Raw genomic sequence first — 24848 nt, forward strand, 5'->3', positions numbered from 1 at the left:
CCTTGCTCAAGGGCACCTCAGTCGTAGTATTGAGGGTGGAGAGAGCACTTTACATGCACTCCCCCCACCTACAATTCCTGCTGGCCCGAGACTCAAACTCACAACCTTTGGATTGGGAGTCCGACTCTCTAACCATTAGGCCACGACTTCCCCTGAAGACTGGAGTAATGATGCTGAAAATTCAGCTTTGCATCACAGAAATAAATTATATTTTAATGTATATTAAAATAGAAAAAAGTTATTTTACAACATAACAATATTTGACAATATTACATATTTTCCCTATATTTTTGATCAAATAAATGCAGCCTTGATGAGCAGAAGAAACTCCTGTAAAAAACATAAAAAATCATTCTGATCCCAAACTTTTGACCGGTTGTGTGTGTGTATATATATATATATATATATATATATATATATATATATATATATATATATATATATATATATATATATATAAAAAGGGGCTGAGGGTATATATATATATATATAGCGGAGAGAAGAAGGCTGGAGAAAAAGAATATACAAAAATATATATATATGTATTGTGACAATTTTTGGATAGCACTTTGTTAGATCAGATCTCTAAATCAGATCCAGCCCTGGATGCCAGATCCTGTCAAAAAATATAAATTCTGTCTGGTATTCAAACAGCTTGTTAACATAAAGTTTTGTCTGTTGTCAATATTTGTGTGGAAGCTGTATAATATTTCAGAATTCTTTGATGAACAGAAAGTTCAAAAGAATGGCATTTATTTTAAACAGATGTACTGAATAAGAAATCTTTGGGCCTTTTGCGAGAACTTGTGACCCTGAGAGGGTCACTACAAATAAGGGGAAGACGAGTGCATTTGCATTGAAAAACATTTAAACTTTATTTAACCATCAAGCCTAAAATGAATCATTCTTTATTTCCATCTTGAGCCAGGAAGACCGGAGAGTTGACACGGGACCCAACCAAGAGCAGAGACCTTTCAAGAGCAAAGAGAAGTTTTATAGAGAAAAAACCCCCTGCGCGCCGGTGTTCCCAATCACGCAGCAATCATCCGGACACCTGCAGAGACACAGAAACAACACACACCCCCAAACGAGTAGCAACCAAAAAGTGTCGTCACACCCTCCCCCTTAAAATAAAACCCAGGGAGTTACTAAGTTTACTCTACATGTAGAATGTATGCAATCATATTCTCAACATTATTCTAACACTGTACTAGAACACATCACCTCAGCCACAGCACCATCACTTCTCAGCAACCCGGTCCCTGGGAGCAGAAGCAATCACAGACACAACAATAAGGCAGAAAAAATAATTCACATCAAACTTTAAGACAAGTGCGCGAGACAGGGCCCCTTTATGTGCCGGATCTCCAAATTATAAAGTTGTAAAAATAATGACCAGCGCATTAACTGTTGGTTAGGATTCTAAAAGTTGTCAAAAAAGTCAGGTGGTTATGATCAGAATAACTCACAACGGATGTTCCACCCCCTTCCACATAAACGTAGAAATGTTGAAGCGCCCAAACCAGAGCCAATGCCTCTTTTTCAATAACTGAATAGTTCGACTGATAAGACAGAAATTTAGTTGATTTTATGCAAGTATGCACATTTACACTGATGGATCTAAAGACCCCAGGACTTACAGTAGTAGGAATATATATTCCAGATTTTTTAAATATCTAAATTGTTAATATATGCTGTTGAAATGGCTGCTATTAGAATGTGACAAACATGGTTAGAGGAAGAAAAACCAAACAGAGTAGTGCTATGCTCTGGCTCTGACTCTATTTTAACATATTTGACTACTCAGTAATCTTCTAGAGAAGATCTGATGTGTGAAATATTAATATTATTATGGCGTATGCAAAGAAACGGAGTGGTAGTTGGATTCTGCTGGGTGCAAAAAAAAAATGCTTTAAAAAGAGAAGTAACAGATTTTAATGTTCCTTTAAGTAAAGGTGAAATTAAAACTATTTAAAAAAAAAAAAAAAAAAAAAAAAAAAAATATATATATATATATATATATATATATATATATATATATATATATATATATATATATATATATATATTAAAGACTAACAGGAAACATGGAATACAGATAATAAGGGAAGGCATTTATATAATATAAAAAAATGGTAAACACTAAAAGAAGTGTAAGTGGTAGAAAAAGAAAGGAGAGGTTATAATAACTAAAATAATAAAGAATATAATAACTGGAATACTTGAGACTGGTCTATGTGGGAGTTGTGGGGAGAAAGAAACAGTGGAGCATGTAATATATAATTGTACAAGGTATGATGAAGAAAGAAATTAATATCTTTTTTTTAAAAGGTAAGGTAAATGAGTTTGTATGAGTTTAATAGAGATAGAGTTGGATACAGGATATTAATAAAATACATATATACTACTAGGTTAAGTGAAAGGATTTAAATATAGACTGCGATTATATGGGTGTATACGTGTGTGAGAATAGAAAAAGCAAAAACAAGGAAGAAACTGATTATAAATAAACAATGACTGCATGACAGCAACAGTAGGTGGCGATATGCACACAGGATGTAACGCGCCAAAAAACGGAAGAAGAAGAAGAAGAAGAAGAAGAAGAAGAAGAAAGACGTGACGTCACCTGTCTTTATCCAGCTGCAGCGCGAGCTAACGCTGTGGTGATGAATTGGGATTAGCACACGATGGGATTCCAGCGATATTTCAGCCAGTGATCCCGTACAGACTCCCCGGTGTGTGTGAAGATGTGTGATCTGAGCTCAGCGCTCATTAGAGAGGGCTGGTGAGTCGCTGCGGAGCGCTAACTGGGTTTAGCGTGCGGCTGATGCTAACTCGTGTTTACATTCGTCTACTCGCTCAGATTTAATAGCGATTTTACTTCTATCCTGTATTTATGCGTGTTTATAAGATCCTGTAACAACGTACAGTTTATATCACTTCATTAGATCATTTCTATGTCTGTTTGGCATGTTTATGTGCTGTTAGCACGATAATCAGCATATTTAGCATTAGCTGCTAGTCTTTTATCAGTAATTCTAATATATATATGAGTCATGTATGATAGTTAATGAATCGCCTGCTGAAGTTTCTCAGTGCTTCCCTTTAACTCAGTCAGTCTGGACTGTCATGACAAGTTTCACAAGCTCCATTAAACTTCCACAGAACAGTAAACATACAGCCTTTCAAGAGTTTAAGAGTTGAGGTTTATTTATGTGTTCAGAGCTTGACTTCATTTCCTTGAGGTCTCAGACTTTACTGTGCATGTTGGGAGTTATATTGAAGTACTGTGGTGTATACATGCAACTCCAAAGTGCTTGAAAGCATATATGTGCTATTAATAAACTGGGGAAATATGGATTATATATGACTTATAGTGTTAACCTGTTAACTGTCACCCTGTCCCGTATACGGGTCACCTACGTTTACCTAATCATGACAAACTATATATCGTTGGAAAGGTCTAAGACTCCTAAATAGATATTTTACCAATGTTTTTTTGTTAAAAATTATGTAGAAAAAGTAATAGATTAATTTATGACAAGAGTGCACCCTCAAAAATCAACATCATAACAGGAGTTCTGACCTTGACAAAAAAAAAAAAAAAGTCGTCTTCATTGTCTTTTTCTCTTTCATACTTTAGAAATCATCTGAAATTATATATCAACTGAAAACTTACAATCTCAAAATTCATCCTTTGAAACCCATTTTTAAATCAGACATTGCATTACCACGAAAATGGTACATCAATATCATGTTATAAAATGTTTTTGTTCATGAATTATAATAATTTTAGTTTGGAAACTGCACTTTTAAGTCTAAGTTCAAAAATGTGAGTGACGGTTAAAGGTGTTTAGAGAGGGGATTTTTATCTTTTTATCAGTCCATAAAAAAATAAATACTGTCAAAAGACAGAAAAAAAAAATAGGAACATTTTTTTAACAGAAATAAGGTGAATGATAAATCAACAAACCCTTCTGTCAGAAACTTCAGACTGTAGATAGTAATAAAACTAATTTGGTGAATGTAAGAATCTCACAGCCTTTAAAGATATGCATTGTAATTTAAATCTGCAGATTCAAAAAGAAACATTTTAATAAAACATTTTAAAACACACACACAGTGCTTTTACCTTCACTGAAAGTGCTAAAATAAAAAATAAATTCGGAGCCATGGCAAAGTATAAATTAAAACAATGTAAAAAAATAAATAAATAAAAATAATATATATATATATATATATATATATATATATATATATATATATATATATATATATATATATATATATATATATATATATATATATATATATATATGAAAGTAGTAAATAATATACTACTATATATATATAGTAGTAACTGAGTAAATTGGATTGAAAAAAAGTGAACAAATAATACATCTAATAATATAGAACTAAAAATAATACTAATAGAACTAATAATGTAATTTAATAGCAACTAAGTATTTTCGAAATAATACTTGGCCATATGTATAATAATAATTTTCCACTGTATATTACTTTGTTTCTCAGATGAATATATATATATATATATATATATATATATATATATATATATATATATAGATATATATATATATATATATATATATATATATATATATAGATGCTTTTTAAATTTTTGGATGGTGATCCCTCCCAGATTTGGGGTAATTATAAAACCCTGACTGAAATCAGACGCTTCTCTACACAGGTACCTTACAGATGAAGGAATAGAGGAGTGTAAGAGTTCAACAGAGAAGGAGAAAACATCACCGACTGACATCATCCAAGTAGCACTAAACGCAAGTGCTTTAAGAAGTTACCTTGTTCCCTTTTATATTTACTCATGTAGTATTTTTTTGTCAATTTGTGATCATGTATATTTTGGTTTCGGCTCTTCATAGAAGCCGCCACACCTTGAGAAAGCGTACAGAAATAATACTATGATATAATTCGCATTACAGAGTGATCTGAGACCAATCGGAAAGAGCTTCCTGCCAACGGACATCAACAGTGGACGGATAGAAAAGGTATGTTGGTGTATTAAAATAACTGGCTTGATTTATGTCCATCATTAGAAACTGGATGGGATTCGGTTTAAGCTTAAATCTAACATAATGCATAATTACAATATAAATAGACTACATGCACCTGCTAATGCTGCCCACAGGATGGCGCTGTTATTAAAGAGAACATTAGGAGAACATAAATGAAGATAGATAGAATATCAGCAGAGGTTAAAGAGCATTTTGTTTGGACAAAAAGACATGACATTACTGCAGAATAATGACTGCTTTCTGGTTTCTCTGCAACACTAGTTTAAAATGTAAATGTTTATGAGCTTGATGCATTACTTTGGTTTTTAGCTGAGTGTTTTATCTGTTTGATGGTTCTCCTGCAGTTGGAGGGCCCGTGTGTCCTTCAGTTGCTGAAGATTCGTAATGTCGCCGCTCCTAAAGATCACGAGGAGTCGCAGGCGGCGCCCAGGATGCTGCGTCTGCAGATGACAGATGGTCAGACGGCGTGCACCGGCCTCGAGTACAAACATCTGTCCAAAATCAGGTACAGCTCATGCAGATATCTTTCCACCTTTTCATTATACATGCACTACCTGCAAGTAGAGATTTGTTAATCAGCATCCACTCGTAGTGAGTGAGAACTTATGTCCTTAGGAAGCCTTGTATAATTAGACTAACTGAAGGTCAGGTCCACTTCACACATTTCTTGTTCTTGGTGTGGGATGCTAAATGCAGCAAGATGCTGCTGCTTTAATAAAAGAAGAGAATCATGCTGAAGTCTGATGTGCTGAAAGAATTTCTGAGAAGTTCTCTTCCATTTAAAACTCATTTATTCTCTTGCATTAAAAGTATTAAAGCAACACGTAAAATTGAAAAAAAAAAAGTCTAATTAGTTCACTAATTAGTAGGTGAGTAATCAGGGTTGTAGTTGATTTAACAAGGGCGGGAATGACATTTTATTGGCCATGTTTTGCATGTAATACTTCATACTACATGTACACTTCTATTCAGAAGTTTTTAATTGTTGTTGAAATCATCTCTTTTGCTCACCAAGGCTATATTTATTTAATCAAAAATACAGAAAAAAATGTGAAGTATTATTACATTTTAAAATAGCTTTTTTATGTTAATATGTTTAAATGTAACTTATTTCTGTGATCAAAGCTGAATTTTCAGCATCATTACTCCAGTCTTCAGCGTCACATGATCTTTCAGAAATCACTCCAATATAATGATTTGATGCTGAATAAATCAGTGGTGAAATCAGTTTTGGTGCTTCATTTTTTTTCTGCTTCATTCATTCATTTCATTTTTCACAATTCTTTGATGGAGTTGAAAAGAACAGCATTTATTTGAAATAGAAACCTTTTGTAACATTATAAATGATGATTTATTTCATGCACCTTTACTGAAAAAAGTATTAATTTCTTTAATAGTATTGACTCCAAACTTAGCGCCTGTTATTATTTAATAGTATGTGAAATAGTATGCAACATGCAGCGTTAAATAATCAAACAGTAGTATGCTGCAGTGTTGTTACATGATTTTATTATGTTGCATGTTTAATTTAGCAAGTGGTGTCCATTCATCTCGTGAATAAATACAGTAATTTAGCATTTTTAATCTAATGATGTGTAAAAGTCTCTTTTGGCAGAAAAGAAAGAGAAGATAAAAATGATGTTTCTTAAGTTCCATTCGAGTTTCAAGCTCAAGAGCATTGCATTGTGGGATACAGTATTTCATAGTGAACATTTTGGCAAATGCATGTGGGTTTTCCATGTATTCAGTAAGTATGCTTACTATGCACACTACATACTTCAGAACTAGAATGAGTGATGTGGAATCTGTGCCCGCAGAGTTCTGTAGAAAGTTCCTGTTTGTTTATTAGATATTTGGGCTAGTTTGTTCAGGTTTATTGCTGTCAAACATTACATTAAAGCGTAAACGTAAAGATTTGGCAAGTGACGGCAATTTTATACTTCCCTCACTCACTTTTGTAAACGAGTGGCTGTAAAATCAAGTACCTCAGACATTTAATTGAAGCATGTCTAATTGCACCGTATGATTTAATGAAGTAATGTCTCGGCCCGTCAGACACAGTGAAGTGGCCCATAATGAGGCCAAAACCCCGGTATTTGATTAAACGCAGCTCTTTATGTGATAAAGAGGTCCTGTAATTGCCTTGAGCCGTTATAAAGACGTTTTGATGTAGTGGGGAGCTGCATAAAAAGGTTTTTCACTATGAATTGATGTTCACGGCACTACAGAGTCATTCAGGGTCGTGGTATTGCGCTGCTTCTGAGGTTACTTCAGGCTCATTTTCTCATCCCAAAACATCAGTGTCATTTCGAAATGCGGAAAATAGTGTCTTTGCGCAAGTTCAGATTCAGGTTGCATGCCAAGAATGTGTCTCTCTTGTTACATTGAATTATGCATCACTATAATTACATTTTTTTTTTCTTGTCAAGCGCTTAAAACATCTGAAGGTACAAATGCATTACAAGTCACATCCCTAGCTTTAACACTTAATGTGAGGAGTTTGTTCAAATTATTAACCCTAATATGAGCAAAAATTACCATGATGCTTAAAGGAATAGTTCATACAAAAATGTAAAAATGCTAAATATTTATTCACCCTAAGATGATCCAAGATGTAGATGAGTTTTTCTTTGGAGAAATGTAGCACTGCATCAGTGTCTCAGCAATGGATGCTCTGCAGTGAATGGGTGCCGTCAGAATGAGAGTCCAAACAGCTGATAAAAACACCACAATAATCCACACCACTCCAGTCCATCAGTTAACATCTTGTGAGGCCAAATCTGCGTGTTTGTAAGAAACAAATCCATTGTTAAGATGTTTTTTAACCTAAAAGCATTGCTTCTGGCCAAAATATGAGTCCATAATAACGCTTCCTCCAATGCGAATTCCATCTTCTGTTGTCTCTCACATCAAAATCCAGCCACATATTTGTTTAGATCTGTGCAGACCTTTTAACTGAAGAAAGTAATGTTATAAATAGAGGACTTGCATTTTAGCTGGTTTGAAGTTAAAAAATTATCTTGATGGATTTGTTTCTTACAAACATGCAGCTTTTTTTAAGGCATTAACTGATGGACTGGAGTGGTGTGGATTATTGTGATGTTTTTATCAGCTGTTTGGACTCTCATTCGGATGGCACCCATTCACTGCAGAGCATCCATTGATGAGCAAGTGGTGGAATGCTATATTTCTCGAAATATGATGAAGAAACAAACACAACTACAACTTGGATGTCCTGAGGGTGAATAAATTTTCAGCTAATTTTCACTGTTAGGTGAGCTGTTCCTGTGGTGTAAGATTTAATTTGAAACCGTTACAAAAAAACTGCAACTAACACATCGAGTTAAACCTGACATTTTCAAGTAGCAAAAAACTGAAATAGTATTTTCTTGTAAAACATACTCCAGTTATACTTTACAGTCTTGTTTATACCCAAAAACACTCTCAGTCCAGGAAACGTGACACTGTGTAATCTTGTAAAGCCTCTTCAGACTCAAACAACCTTTTCTGCCCTTTTCTTGTACTCCCCTTCCTTTAACCCCAGTTTCAGACCTTCTGATTGCCTCAAACCTCACCAATCCCGTGTCTCCATTACCGCTCTGGCTGGGCATCAGGCGTTGTGATGGCCGTCGGCCAGCAGCTACAGGTGGAGACTGTGTTGTGAGCCGTTTGAAGAACAGAGCTCTCTTTATTCGTCTGTCCCTCGGCTCACTCTCTCTCTACATCCATCCCTGTTGCTAACGTGCAGAATGAAACTCTCCACTGTTCGTTTGAACCCAAAGCTTCCTTTATTCAACCACTGAACGGACATGCATTATTTTAAAGTCTCTGTGAAGGCTTTGCACACTTATGAATTGTAGTTTGATTTGGTTGTTTTTACAGTTCAATTCGGTGTCTGTTTTAAATGATTTCACCTGTCATTATTTCACAAAACAAGATTCCAGTTTCAAATAAAAGCTGTTCTTTTTAACTTTGTTCATCAAAGAATTCTGAAAAACAATATGCATCAGTTTCCACAAAAATACTAACAAGAACAACTGTTTTCAACACTGATAATAATCAGAAATGTTTCTTGAGCAGCAAATCAGCATATTAGAATGATTTCTGAAGACCATGTGACACTGAAGACTGGAGTAATGATGCTGAAAATACAGCTTTGCATCACAGGAATTATTATATTTAAAAAAAATATTCAAAAAAAAAAAGTTACTTTACATTTTAATATTTTTACTGTAGTTTTGATCAAATAAATCCAGCCTTGGTAAGCTTAAGAGACTCAAACATTTTAAAACCTTATCGACCCTAAACTTTTCAGTGTTTCATTCAGTTCATTTAAAAAGTAGTGCATGCAAATGAAACCAAAGCTTTCTTATTCATTCACAGAATTACAAGCACAAAAAAGGGCATACATTATTTCAACGTGTGTATATAAACAGTAGTTTACAATTCCGTTTAGATTCACTCATTTCAAATAATTATTTCACCTTCAAATGGTAGTGAGATTGTTTGAAAGAACAGAAGCATTGCACTGGAACAAACAGTGTATTTTCTGACGTCTCCAGAGAGTTCGTATCGGATCCTGCCTCCCTTTGAGCTTTGAGCCGATGAAGCGGTCAGGAAAGTCTGTAATTGCGCTGGTCACGTCACACATTGAGTGCTGTCAGACTCCCCGGGCTCTTCTAATGAGAGGAGCAGGGAAAGTTCGACTTGTGTTCTTGAGGGCGAGTTTATCTGGCGTGTAGGAGAGCGGGGAGGTGTGCGTGTGATGTATTTTTAGCAGGAGCTTCTTCTGCAGTGCAGAGCGGTGCATTAACATTTGATCAGGGTGCAGGCGAGGGGACACATTTGAGGAAATAAGCCTGCATTTTGGAAAATTCACTGCTCCACTTCTGTCCTTGGGGTATTAGAGTGTTTGTGAGGGAAAATAGTTTCTTCCTCTCTCTCAAGCTATCCCTTCTCCCCCTTTAATCTTTAATTAAAGTCAAACAGCCAGTTCTTAATCCCAATTTACAGCAAATGCCCTACACTAACTAAAGCTGGAACACATCGGAGAGAAAAAACCTGATTGACATCCAGGAAATAGAAGTAAGTAAAGCAGAGAAGAGCAATTATGAATTTTAAATTCTCTCACTCCTTTATTTTTTTTGGAAAGTCATCGCAGATGCCAAATAAGGAAAACTGACCTATTTTGGGGGCGAATCTGAGGAAAACTCTCTCAAGAAATCCCTGGGTCACACAAAAATTCAGAAATTATATTTTCATAATATTTTAAGAATATTAAGACTTTGACATTGTTACAATTAAACTCCAATTTTTTTGTTAAAAAAATAAATCAGCATATTGGAATGATTTCTGATGGATTATGTGACACTGAAGACTGGAGTGATGATGCTAAAAAATTCAGCTTTACATCAGAGAAATAAATTAAATTTTAAAATATATTCAAGTAGAAAACAGTTATTTTAAATCATAATAATATTTCATAATATTCCTGATTTTGCTCTATTTTTGAAATGCAGCCTTGGTGAGAAGAAGAGGAAAAGATAAAAAGCCCTTCTGAATCCAAAGTTTCAGTGTTTCAGTCAGTATATTTAAAAGAAAGCAAGTGATTTAACACTTTAATTTGATTTCTGCTCCACTTTCAGTCTGAACACTCCTCCTGGAACCAAAGTGAAGCTCCTGGGGGCCGTTCAGGTTAAAAATGGCCTCCTGCTATTGGACGATTCCAAGATCACGGTTCTCGGAGGCGAAGTGGATCACATGATCGAGAAGTGGGAGTTTCAGAGGGTGAGGTGCTCGTTTTCTCTCAAGCTTCATTATGAATATTTTCAGATAATATTTATGATGTAGTTGTACATGACTGATAGTAGATGACTGTACATGCAAACTGGATTTGTTTTTATTGCTCTTATTAAATAGAGATTCAATCTACACATCACCACCCACATTTATAAATAAAACACTTTAGAATTAACCAACTTGACCCGCGCCAAATGCACTTAGCCAATCACAACAGAGGTCATTTGCATACAGAATTATTAAAAATGCCGTGGTACAAGCTGTTTAATTCTGAGTGTAAGGAAGTTGGTGTAAAACATGAAACTACACTAATTTACAACCGTTTTTACTCCATGAAGTGGGCTCTAGGGAATAAATGAAGAGATGCAAAAGTGTACAATGTGACCCCTTTAAATGTTCTGTTCATTAAAACTTAAGAAACAGAAGCCACAGTGTCTGTAACCATCTGTTAATATTCATCATGTTTTGGCTCAGTGAGGAATGACACATTGGCAACAGATGATTTCTTTTAATTATCAATCAAAGCCAGATAGCTTGAAGATGCATTGCTTTATTCACCTTGATGAGTAAATAACTTCAGTCCAAAGATTATTCTCTCTGATGGATCAGGGTTATGTAATGAACTAAAACTGAAAACCATAAAAAAAGTTTTTTTTTTTTTTTTTTCAGATAATTTCCAAGGCATCATTTCTCATTTTACTTTAATGAAATAACTAAAACTGAACTTAATACATATTAAAAAAAGAAACACCCAGCACAATTATTAACACTTTAACTCAAATGAAAATGGAAAAACAGTATTAAAAGATATATTAAAACATATTTAAAATATTGGTAAAAACTATAATAGTATCTCAGTGATATTAAAGTAACCCTAGACTGGATTCACTTGAATGTTACATTACATCTAATGTTCAACTTTATCCCACAAAAAGCCTGGCCAAACACAGCAGAAGAAACATTGGTGCAGAAGGCGGACCTCCTCCATTCGTTCCCTTTGGACAGGTCAGAACTTCTTTCATTGTGACCTTTGACCTTCTGGTTATTTATCGACTCTGATTGGATGGATGGTGTATAATCTGTCGTCGTCTCTCTGTAGAAATGTGCTAATAAGGAGCAGGTGGACAGCAGAGCTCTGGATCAGAGGAAGACCCTGCAGAGCACTAACGCTGTCAAATCTGCTGACGACAACGATGAGTTTGAGAAACAAAGAACCGCTGCTATCGCAGAGGTGGCCAAGAGTAAAGAGGTGTGCTGTCGTCCTTGATGATTATTATGAGACATTTAAAGGGATACTCCACCCCAACATGATAATTTTGTCATTAATCACTCAACCCCATGTCGTTCCAAACACATAAAAGCTTCGTTCGTCTTCGGAACACAATTTAAGATATTTTGGATGAAAACCTGGAGGCTTGTGACTGTCCCATAGACTGTCAAATAAATAACAGTGTGAAGGTCCATAAAAGATATGAAAGTCATCGTCAGAATACTCCATCTGCCATCAGATGTGCATTTTGGGTTATATGAAGCGACGGGAACACTTTTTGTAAGCAAAGAAAACAAAAATAACGACTTTATTCAACAATTCCAACAGTCCATATCCCCGTATTCTGTGTATGCTCTTCTGTATCATCCGCGCCACAAGGATGCGCTGTTTCTACATGTATTTAGCTTTGATCTGAAAGAAAACAGCACATCTTTGTGGCACAGATGATAAAGAAGCGCATACGCAGCTTACAGTGATATGGAGAGACACAGAGGAGACTGTTGACAAAGGAATTGTTGAATAAAGTCGTTTTTTTTGTTTTCTTCGCTTACAAAAAGTGTTCCCGTCGCTTCATATACCCAAGATTCAAGATTCAAGATTCAAGATTAATATTCGTCACATACACGATTATATAGAGCATATATAACCAGCAGTGAAATGTGAGTCAGGTACGCTCCATGGACATTGCAATTATTAAAGAATACAACACAGATGAAAATATACATAAATATAGCTATGAAAGAATGAAATAAAAGTAAACAATAAAAATATAAGAATAAAATATAAAAATATATAAAGAGATGTATACTGTAGAATTAAAATATATAGTGGAAAAAATAATGTGCATGAAGTAAACTGTAGTCTTAAATAATGAGATACACAGGAATGTACAAGAGGCAAATGTGCAAACAGGTTGACACTTTCAGTATGTCAATGTGAGGTAGTGAATGATGAATATCTTACTGATAAAGTGAATATTAAGTGGAGACATGAAGATGTTAAGAGGCTGGTTTTGAGTTTAGGAGCCTGATGGCCTGGGGGAAGAAACTCCCCATAAGTCTCTCAGTTTTTGACATCAGGCTACGGAAACGCTTACCAGATGGCAGCAAAGTGAAAAGATGGTTACTGGGGTGAATGGAAGTCCTTGATTATTTTAACAGCTCTGCTTTTGCAGCGTTTGAGGTAGATGTCCTGCAGAGAGGGGAGAGCGACCCTGAGATGCGCTCAGCTAAGCGCACAAACTCTCTGCAGGGCTTTGCAGTCATGACTGGAGCTGTTCCCATACCACACTGATATACACTGAGTCAATACACTTTCAATGGCCCCTGAATAGAAAGTTTTCAGGATTGCAGGTGAAACCCTGAATTTTCTCAGCTGTCTCAGATGGTACAGTCTTTGCCTGGCTTTATTAACCTGTGTTTGAATGTGTGTAGTCCAAGTCAGGCTCCTCGGAGATGTTTACACCGAGGTACTTGAAGCTGCTCACCCTCTCCACAGGGGTCCCGCTGAATCATTAGAGGAGTATAGGGCTGCTGCTGTCTCTTCCTGAAGTCAACAATCATATAACCCAGATTGCACGTCTGATGGCAGATGGAGTATTCTGACGATGACTTTCATACCTTTTATGGACCTTGACACTGTTATTTACTTGGCAGTCTATGGGACAGTCTTGTGTTCCGAAGACGAACAAAGCTTTTACGGGTTTGGAACAACATGGGGTTGAGTGATTAATTAAAAAAGTTTCATTTTGGGGTGGAGTATCCCTTTAATAATATTAACAATTAGCCCACCCTATGATCATATGTTTAAACATGAAATTAATGTACACTACTGTTTGATTTTTAAAGAAGTCACTTCTTTGCTGCATTTATTTTATCAAAAAATACTGTAAAAATGTGAAAAAATTATTACAATTTAAAATAATTGTTTTCTATGTGAAGTTATGTTAAAATGTAATTTATTTCTGTGATGCGCAGCTGTATTTTCAGCATCATTACTCCAGTCTTCAGTGTCACATGATCTTCAGAAATCATTCTGATATACTGATTTGCTGCATTTCTGATTGTCGTCAATATTGAAAACAGTTGTGTTCACGTTATATTTTTGTAGAAGCCGTTATGCATTATTATTTAAAAGTTTGGTTTCAGTAATTAAAAAAAAAGCATTAAAAATTAATACGTTTACTCCACAAGGGCCCATTAAACTGACCAAAAGAGGCAGTAAAGACAAAAATCCTGATTCAGGTTAATGTCCATTAATCTTTCTATTAATAAAATAATTTTTGAAAAATAAATGTTACATTTTAAAATATATTCAAATGTGCAATTTTAAAATTGCAATAATAATTTACATTATTGCTGTTTTACTGTATTTCTGATTTTTACTTGGTGAGCAGAAGAGACTACTTTCAAAAACATGTTAAAATCCTAATTATTCCAAACTTTTGACTGTTAATGTACATATAACCCCCAGATTTCAGTGTTTTGCATTGTGCAAAGATATTGGCATTTCAATTCAGAATAAATATGATTTTCATCCCCTGCAACAAAGTAGCACCTTTGATAATGAAATATTGATATATTAAAGCAATATGTAATTGAATTTGCTCGTTCTCATAACTGCGTCCTTAGGCCATGGGTGAACTTAATATTCTCTGATATTTAATTAAGAAATGTTTGGTTTTGCGTGTGTAATTACAAGTGAACACCACATAAATGATTAAACACTTTGTCTCTGCTGCACCTGGGCTGTGTTTCCAAACTCAGTTTGATTTGAACTTTTAAAACACACTTATGATGTCCAAAAAAAATCGTTCATTGTGCTGAAGTTGTGCTCTTGTAAAATCAGTTCTGAAATTGCTGGAGATGCACCAGTGTCTGGTGTTTTTCATCATGCATCTGTTGTCTTCTGTTTGGTTTGTGATAGACACGTACCTTCGGCGGTGGAGGCAATGCAGGCGGAAACCTCGCCAATCCAGGATCCACCTACAAGAACCGAGACACCTATCAAAGAAGACAAGAAGAGAGAGAGAAGCCGTGGACGGAGAACAAGTCAGAAGGAGTTTACAGAGATTTGGTGAGATCCAAAGATCATCATAAAAAGATGTAAAATTAGTGCTTTGTCAGCAGTTTTAAGTTCTTTCTCATTAAAAAATGAACTGTTAAATCTGTAAAACACGGGAGAAGATCCAAACAGACTGAACGTAATTATAATATCTTCAGATCTAACATCTAGCTCAGTTAAATATGCCATTTTTTATGCGGTCCTCACTGAGAACAAAACAGCTGTGGTTTAATCCGAAACCAATGGGTCTGTTTAAAATGCATCATTACTAGATTTAGTGTTGTTACGTTACTAAGTGATAAAACAGGCCAAAATACTTGAATACATCATAATGGTGAGTTTTACACAGACATGCATCACTCATTATGCATTTTCTTCATTAAATGTCAAAATGGGGTTGTATCGCACAGACAAGAACAAACAATCTGGGTATTTTAGAAAATACTTTTATACTCACCAAGCATGCATTTATTTGATTAGAAAGAGTAATATTGTGTAACATTATTACAATTTAAAACTAGTGTTTTCTATGTGAATATATTGTAAAATGTAATTTATTTCTGAATTTTCAGCATCATAACTCCAAGTCTTCAGTGTCACATGATCTTCAGAAATCATTCTAATATGCTGATTTGCTGCTCAAGAAACATTTCTGATTATTATCAATGTTGAAAACAGTTTTCGTGGAAACTGAGAAACATTTAGTTTTTCAGGATACTTTGAATAGAAAGTTCACAGTCAACAGTATTTCTAATAACATTTGTTTTTGTAACATTGCTGTCATTTTAATACAGTTTAATGCATCTTTGCTGTATAAATGTATTAATTTCCTATTTTTCTATTTCCTAATTTTTAAAAAGTACAAAATCATGCTGACCTCACACTTCTGAACCCTATACAAGGAGAAAGTCATCATGGAAAGTGCTTCATTTAGGCTTTGAAAATAGGGGTTAAACATTTCTGTATAAGTGTTTCTTAATGGATTTAAATTCTGCTGTTTTCACTTTCGTGTTTCTAACAATCTTTGAAAACACCTTAAGTGCCCCAAAATTGTATGATGGACTTTGTTATAAGTAAATGCCATTATTTCTCTTTAAGAGAGTACATGCCTTCTCTGGTAAAAGATGAATCGATGGCTGACGTGCGCATTGATGTGCGACCCCTCTGTGTCTGTTTTGTTTTTGACTGCAAGTCAGAATGTTTTTGTGCTTTCTGTTTGCTACATCTGTTCTTTTGTCCCTGATTTTAATGCATTTTTTGATGACCCTCAAGTTCATCAAATTCCTTCCTGCTGTTTCATGTTGCTGCTGCTGTCTCTTCAAGGTTGATGAGCGTGCTTTGAGGGACATCATGGAGATGGGCTTTAACCGAGAGGCAGCCAGACAGGCCCTGCTGGATAACAACAATAACATGGAGGTGGCCCTCAACTTCCTGCTCACCAGAACAAACCATCCCAAAGCTGCCCAAACGGAGCAGAGCCGCCCACCACCTCGAGGTAAGACCTTCAGGCGCTGAGAAAAGAACCAGAAACCTTCAGATCGTTGTCAGATATGCAACTGCTCAAGGAAAACAGGCTGTAGATGTTATAAGAGCAGGGCGGTGTTGGTTGCTTATTTAGTGCAATAAAACCCACTGATGATAATCTAGCATCTCAGATTGATTATTCAGGATTTTAATTGCCACTTTGCTTGTTTGTCCTTTTAATTCATCGGTTTATTTGTTCTCTGACAGGAAAGGGTCGTGGAAGGGGACGCTCCAGACAAGATGAGGATGAGGAAGCAGGAGGAAGGATCTGGACCCAGCACACTGTTTGACTTCCTGGAGTCAAAAATGGGGACGCTGTCCACTGATGGTACACAGAATTTGTTTTACCTTTAAAAATGAAAAATGCTAACAATATGAGTGCTGCTTTAAATTTTGGATTCTGATATTATAAGGGCCTGTTTTGTCCTTTCAAATAGAAAGTGTGTTATTATATATGTGCTATTTTATTATTTACTAATATTTTAAATTTGTTTATATTTAGATTTTTTTTTTATTTTAGGATTTATTAGTATTATTATACATTTGTTTAGCTTTAACTTATTCTTTAGTTATAGGTTAAGAAATTTCAGTACTTTATCTTTAAGCTTTAAGTTAATTTTACTTTCCAAGAATGTTATGTCCATTTTCCACAAGTTGATATGATTCTTGAGGGTCTTCATGAAAAGTCTATAACATACTTTGGTTAAAATTTTTCTATGGTAGTGTAAAACAACACCCTTTCTATCGTCAAAAACAGCTCTTTTCAGAGCAAGCCGTTTTGTTGCATGCTGCTTTAAATGCAAATGAGCTCTGCTCAACCCGCTCCTCTCGTGGGGGCAGTTGTGGCCTTATGGTTAGAGAGTCAAGTCAGACTTGTAACCCGAAGGTTGCGGGTTCAAGTCTCAGGTCCAGCAGGGATTGTAGGTGTGGGGAGGGAATCCCCAGCACTCTCTTCCACCCTTAATACCACGACTGAGGTGAGACCCTTGAGCAAGGCACCGAACCCCCAACTGCTCTGGGTGTGTTTACTACTGTGTGTGTGTGTGTGTGTGTGTGTGTGTGTGTTTGTTCACTACTCACTGCTGTGTGTGTGCACTTGGATGGGTTAAATGCAGAGCACAAATTCCGAGTATGGGTCACCATACTTGGCCTCACTTCACTTCACTTCACTTCACTTCACTTCACTTCACTTCACGTCACTCTTCTGCGGGATGACAAGCAGTTCTCTGAGAGACTGTTTACTTTAGCCATGAAACTTGCTACCTTCTGAAGTGTGAGCAGAGAGAACAGCGGTCTCGGTGCAGGTTCCTGGTTTGCGTCTGTTCTCAAGCCGTTCCATGCATTTCCACTTCAGAAAAGGTTGCTCCGAACCGGAACTGACGACTTTTATATTTATCAACCAGTATGCAGAAAACTACGTCAGTATATCATCATAAACACAGCTGTTTTGTCTTAAGTGAACGTAAACAGATGAGAAAGAAAACACACGTTTACAGTATTTTATGATCTGCGTGTGTTCGGTGTTAAAGAAACAGCAGCCTAATAAACGCTCTGCCTGTCATTAATCATAATCAAAGAATGAAAGAAAATCATGCACTGATCTTGACTGGATATCTTTAATAACTTTAATTAATCTGTATTTTATTTATGAAAAGAAAACTTTATAGTGTTTTTAAACTTTTAATTAGTTTCTGAACCTGAAATTTAGTTCAGTTGTATTTATTTATGCTATTGCTAATTGATTTGTTTGGTTCTATTTTATAACTGATTGTTTAGTTGTCTTTAACACTTTAATGTTTGAAAATTGTTTTTGCTGTGGTATTTTTGTTAAAAGCATAGGCAAAAGTTCCTCTTGTAAATGTTCTGCAGGCTGCTGATTTTTGCTGATGTTATTCAGCTGCAACAGAATGCTTTGCAAAAAGACAATAAATGTTTGACATCATTGGATTTTTTTTTTTCTTATTGGAATCTAAACTAGGAATCTATATGAATCAGAATCGATAAAATTAAAATGATACCCAACCCCAGTTATGGATTAACTATTCTTATTCTTATTATATCCAGAATAAACCCTTCGGCATGATAAGACCCTTTTTCATTTTGAGGTTGTGATCAGAGTTTTTTGCAAAAATGACTATAAATGATTGCTTTAAAACGATTGTATAATTTCCTTCATTCCTACTGCATTTGCAATGGAACCAATCTTAATAATGGGAACATTGTATCAGGATTTTTTTTAATCTCCTCTTATGTTGAAGTCCCAGTGGGCTGCAGAACTGTGCGGCGTCAAACAGATGGCCAGTCCCAAATGAAGGCGCTCTATTAGTCAGCTTTAGATAAGTCTCTGCGGCTGGTAAGCTCTGCCTGACATATGGCTTTAGGAGAAAACAGACAGGGCTAATATGTGGAGAAACGGTTTGTCGTCTTCCGCTCTTTCAGTGCTGTTGTTTTAACATTCATGCTCTTTCTTTGAGTCAGAATGATCTGAAACACACTGTAATTGCACTTTTTGAAGTGCTCTGCATCATCACTGTGTCCTGCTTTTAAGTTGATATTTCTGTGAAGAGACTGTCAGCTTTCTTGAATGAACTTTGTTAATGCTTGTTCTTTTGCTGCATTTCTCCACATCATAAAAGGTAATTTAAATGCATGCCGTGACGCTCATGGTGCAAGACACTAAAAATATGCAAAACAACAGGTAACAGGTTTTTCAGTCGGTTTGAATTGTCTTTTCTGAGGTTTTCTTCGCAAATACAGAAATGTGCCATTTAATTGTTTGGCATAGCAGGTAATAACTTTATCAGTTGTATATTGCATTTTTTTTAATGTTTCTAAATTCAGCTTTCCCCCCCTATTTTCATTTGTCTAGGCTCTTTTAATGATTGCATTAAATTTTCATAAATTGATCAAAAGTGTGTAACTAATTAGAATCATAAAACTTTAAATTTAAGAACAATTTATTAAAAGTTGAGCTTTTCCATTAGATTTTTACTGGAATCCCTTTTTAATATTTACATTAAAAGTTTTGTAATCAAAAAGAAAATCTGATTAATTGATTTATTAATTAAATTATTATTAAATTATTCAATTTAACAACAAATTATTAAAAGTATATTTTTATTAGTTTTTATTATTAAAGTTATTATAAAAAATATAAGTTATTTTTATGAAAGATTTATTTTTCCCAAATTTTTTTTATTCCCTTTTTCATTTTTCTGGATTCAATTTTAATGGTGTAATTAAATTTTAATGATCAAAAAGCCTTTCTAATCAATTGAATTCTTAAAAGCCGAATCATTTATTAAAATTTTTACAGAATGCAAATATAAAATATTTATATTTTCAGAAAGTCTGTGTTGGATTTATTTAATGCAGATTTACTTCCAAAAATGGTGGTAATCTAATGAAGGCAAAAAATTAATTATTTTTGACGATGAAATGCTTCTCAAAAAATTTTACTGTTAAAATTTAAACAAAACATTGTGAGAGATTCTTTTAAAATAGTTGTAATTTTAGTTTTAATTATTACTATTGTTACTTTGGTGAATGAAACTGCATCTCTCATTCACGCATTTTTCATCATAGGCGCTTACTACATTTACAATTTGTAATCAAGTTGCTTTACTGTTTTTCTCATAATTAACCCTCTAGAGTCTAAGAACCAACCTTCACTTCAAGATCACCAATTTAAGATGACATTCCCCGGCACTGATCAAATGTCCAGAGATGCCACCCAGTCCAAACACCCTCCCCGAAACGAGGGGCGCTCGCAGAGAAACGACAGGCCTCCACGTTTCCAGAAGGACGGAGACTTTCCTAAACCCAGCGCGGCCTCCTCCAGCATCTCCCAGCCGCAGAAATGGAGGGACAGGGAAGAGCGAACAGGAAGAGGAGGATCAGAGCGATGGAAGAATGACTCTCAAGATGCTAGACAGACATACACCTCGATGGGGAAGTCTAGGGAGCAGCAGGGTAGCTCTGGAAAGGAATATAGCGGGTCAAAAAGCTTCCAGCAGGAACCACATAACGGCGGATTGAAGGAGCAGGATGGGACAGGGCCTGCTTCGTTTAGGAAAAACCAATCAAATGGGACCGCGGCACCCAAATCCTCAAATCCCGCTGGCTCGGATCAGAAGGACAACAGAAGGAAAGGCAAGCCAGAAAGACCCAATTCAGGCTACTTTGAGCGTTCCCAGGATGCAACAAAAAAAGACTTTTCGCAGGACGCTGGATTGGGTCAGTGCATCAAAGTGGGCAGGTTTTCAAACGCGCAGCTCCCTAATGGTGATTTAGAACAGAGGCGGAGCGGTCCAATCAAGTCGCAGTCTTCAGCCCCGCCTCAAAAACAAACCAACATGCATAACTCCGCCCCCAAGAAACGATCCGGACCAATCAAAGGTCAGAGGGAGACGACGGACACAAATAATCACGTAGACTGGAGAGCTGGTGACCAGTGTCTAGCGCTCTACTGGGAAGACAATAAGGTCAGTCATTTGCTTATTTTTAAGTGGCGTCGGTTCTGGAAGTGTTTTTTCCATTCATTTTTCTCAAAGGGAAAATCTTGGTTAAAGTGTTATAAGCTGTGAACCAATCTAACCAACTATAAGGTGAATCACAACATAAACTTTTATTTGAAGCAAAAATAAATAAATAAAATCAAACTAAATGGCAAAGATTGTGTACTTTTGGCTTTATTGAAGAAAAAACTACAATCCCATGATGCCTTGCGATTTAAAAGCAATGGTGAGATATAAAACTGTTCTTTTAAAATCGGTGATCGATCTATACAAGCAATATATTTGTAGTTTATTGCCAAATATATATATATACGCAAATAATTAAGTAGTTTGGAGACCAACTTTTCTGTAAAGGATCATGGGTAATGTAGTTTTTCACCAGGAATTATACTGTTAAACAAGATTTAAAGGGGTCATGAAATGCATTATTATTTTATAGTGTTTCCTGAGCTGAGCTTATAATCTTAGTTTAGTTTGTTAATCAAAAATGTCATAATTTAGATATAAATGTAAATTTTCTGCCCTGAATTTAGCCTTTGATTTTAATGCTCTTTTGGGAGGGGCGTGTCTGCTCTGCTCTGATTGGCTAACATCTTTGCATATGAAATGAGCATTACCTGTGGAACTCTTTTTACTATAACAGCCAACAAGATTAACTAATGAAAAAGTAAAATGAAAAGTATTGATTATAGCGTTATATTTAGATCGACTCCAATTGTATCAAAGGTTGCACTGTAGCTGTAGCCATCTTTAAGAGTTTAGCATTGAAAATCAATTTCCCTGTGGAGAAAATTAATGGAGCTTTTAATTCCTGAACCACGATTGTTGCTCCTTGTACAGTTTGTTGCACTTTCCCCTTTTGTGTTTGTAAAATGTCTTTGTATATCGGTGGCAGTTTTATCGGGCGAGAATCGACGCCATCCACCCGTCTGGATCCACAGCTGTGGTTGTGTTCAGCGACTACGGCAACTGCGAAGAAGTTCTGCTTCACAATATCAAACCTCTGCACATGGATGTGTGGGTAAGCAACAGATTGAGCTCCAAGCCTTGAGCTCTGTTACAAAACCCAGAGCATTTTGAAGGTGCCAACGTGAAGGCTGTTCAATAATTTGCTGCCTTCATAAATACCTTCTTTTAGCAATCATATCATTTGGGAACATTGTACCAAAGTGAGAGAAATGGTGCTTTTAAATATTCTTGCTTTCTTTCTTTCTTTCCATTCATGGTGGTGGTTGAGGAGAGACCCCCTCAAATGATTGTAAAGCAAAATTTGGGTGTACAGCAATGCACAATAAAAAGCGCTATATAAATGCCTCATTCATTCATTCATTCATTTGTTTAAAAGGTTAGATTTAAGTCTAATAAATATGTATTATTTTTGCCCAATATTTGTTGCATATTTTTATGCTGCTTATGCCAGGACTTTTTGAACATTTTTGTGCAAGGGACCCCTGTCCTAAAATCTAAAAGGGTTTATATATATATATATATATATATAATATTATTATTATTATTATTATTTTTTTTTTTTTGTATAAAGACCCAATACTGTGAATAATTATTTTTTACATATGTCTGAAATATTAGTTGGAAAATATGTAGTTACATTATTACTTTTTTTTTTTTTTAATTTTAAACTATACATTATACATTATAATACTGTACTGTTTTTTATTAAAAAAATTTTTTTTAAATCTTATTTATCCTTTTTATAAAAAATATTGTATTTTAATTTATTAAATTGTATATTATTTATACATTTATTTTTTTTGTTTTTTCTTTTCCAAATTCCCAGATTTTTGTGGTGTTTTACTGATTTCAAGACAAGCCTGTTTGTCTTTTTATTTTGGGGTTTTTGCCTTTGTATAAAGATAGGACCGTATTTAGGCAGGAAGTGAAGTGGGTGAGAGACATGGGGGCGGGGTCAGGAAAGGTCCGCGAGCCGGGACTCGAACTGGGGACTCCTGAAGCGCAACAGCGCTATATGCTGCCCATGAGGCTATTGATGCAGACAAGACCAGTCTGTCTTCTGTTTGTATTATAAATATGTCTAAAATATTATTTGAAAAATTCTAATTTATATTAAGTTACTTTATTTGTTTTTACTATTATAGTACTTTACTGTTATTATAATTATTATTATTATTATATATTATTATATATATAATTTATTTGTTCTAATTTTTATTTTTACATTATTTAAATATTGTTTATTTTTATTAATTTATTTAGTTTTTTTTTATCCAGTTCCAAATTTGGTTGTGTTGTATTTATTTAAGGACCAGTCTGTGTTCTGTTGTCGTGACTGATGCGGTAGATTTGCATTTATCAGTAAGATTAGTCACTCATTCCTGGTAACTTCTTTACAGGATGATGAAGACGTTTACTATGAGAATTCACTTGAATTTCGAAGAGGAGGAGATGGACAGCCTCGCCGCTCTCGACCGACACAACAATATTACCAGCCGCCACGTGCAAGAGACTGACTCGCGCTCACACACAGTCACAAACCCACACTCACAGCCTTTCACTGGCAAGGGAACTCATTTGATTTTTTTGGTAAACCAACACACTTAGGTCAGGACTAGATCAGGTTTACGGCTGTTACTCTTCTGCTAATAGGCCCGTCTAGCATTATGTAGTTTCTGTAGATCAATATAAATGCAACATGATGTTCTCTGCCCATGCAAGTAATTATCATCTCGTTATCCACTAGTAAATGACTCTAATTGGAGAAAATTACATGCAGTTTGTTGTACCTTTTCAAAAGCATCATTAACAGCTAAATATATAGGATATGCTAATAGAGTGAATATCGTAATATTTCACCCCAAAATAAAAGAATAGGAAATTATAATTTGCATTGTGACATTATTAGGGTTCAGTTAATAATTAAAGATTGGAATTAATAATTAATACATTATTAATAATTATTGTTACTGTTATAAAAGTAAAATATTTTTATGACTGTAATATTTTCTTTATTTTTATTTAAATAAAATTTCAGTATTTTTCTAATGCAATGCAGTAAAATAGTACAGTAGTTTAAATTACACAAAACACAAAAGTAATTGAGAAAATGTGCATAATCATGAAAATGTCACAATGCAAAATATCTGAATGATCCTTATATAGGCTTCCTTTATGCAAAGGTTTTTTTTGTTTTTTTTGTTTTTGGATTTTGGGGTGAAATGTGACCTGGACATGAGATTCACTAAATAAGCATTTATAAAAGTCACATGACAATGCTTCAGTTACATGTCTGAGTGAAAATGTGCGAGGTACTCGCTGCGCTCCATATGCACGGTTTCATGTGAGTTAAGAGGAGACAACAAAACAGTAACATTTGTGTTTGATCTCAAAGATGTTTTTATAAATTCAAAGACTGTTGATTTGATCTCTAGTGGAGGAGATGAAAGAACATATCTCAAAAATATCTGATCCCTGTCTCGGCATGGGAGACTGATCTGTAAGGGCTTGCAGCACACGTTGCATTGATGAATTCTGGACTCTGTGAAATTTGCCATGCAAACGGCTGCTGTACACGGTGACTATTTGTAAAGGACTTGATATTAATAATTATAAAAGCGCTATGCTCTTTTGTTCAAAACTCAA

At 35.1% G+C, this 24848-nt stretch overlaps 1 protein-coding gene across 1 annotated transcript; it reads left to right on the top strand.

Annotated features, from left to right (window-relative positions):
* The first annotated feature begins 2584 nt into the window (after positions 1–2584).
* On the top strand, positions 2585–24848 carry LOC109050780 (tudor domain-containing protein 3). Its single transcript, XM_042734633.1, is given in 14 exon segments — positions 2585–2785; positions 4715–4805; positions 4968–5033; positions 5405–5565; positions 10706–10847; positions 11793–11864; positions 11959–12108; positions 15055–15204; positions 16516–16687; positions 16924–16981; positions 16983–17044; positions 20368–21200; positions 22129–22254; positions 23603–24848. Coding segments are annotated over 14 exon segments (2238 nt in total). The 5' UTR covers positions 2585–2747; the 3' UTR covers positions 23720–24848.

The sequence above is a fragment of the Cyprinus carpio genome, chromosome B11, assembly GCF_018340385.1.
Source record: "Cyprinus carpio isolate SPL01 chromosome B11, ASM1834038v1, whole genome shotgun sequence".
Lineage (NCBI taxonomy): Eukaryota > Metazoa > Chordata > Actinopteri > Cypriniformes > Cyprinidae > Cyprinus > Cyprinus carpio.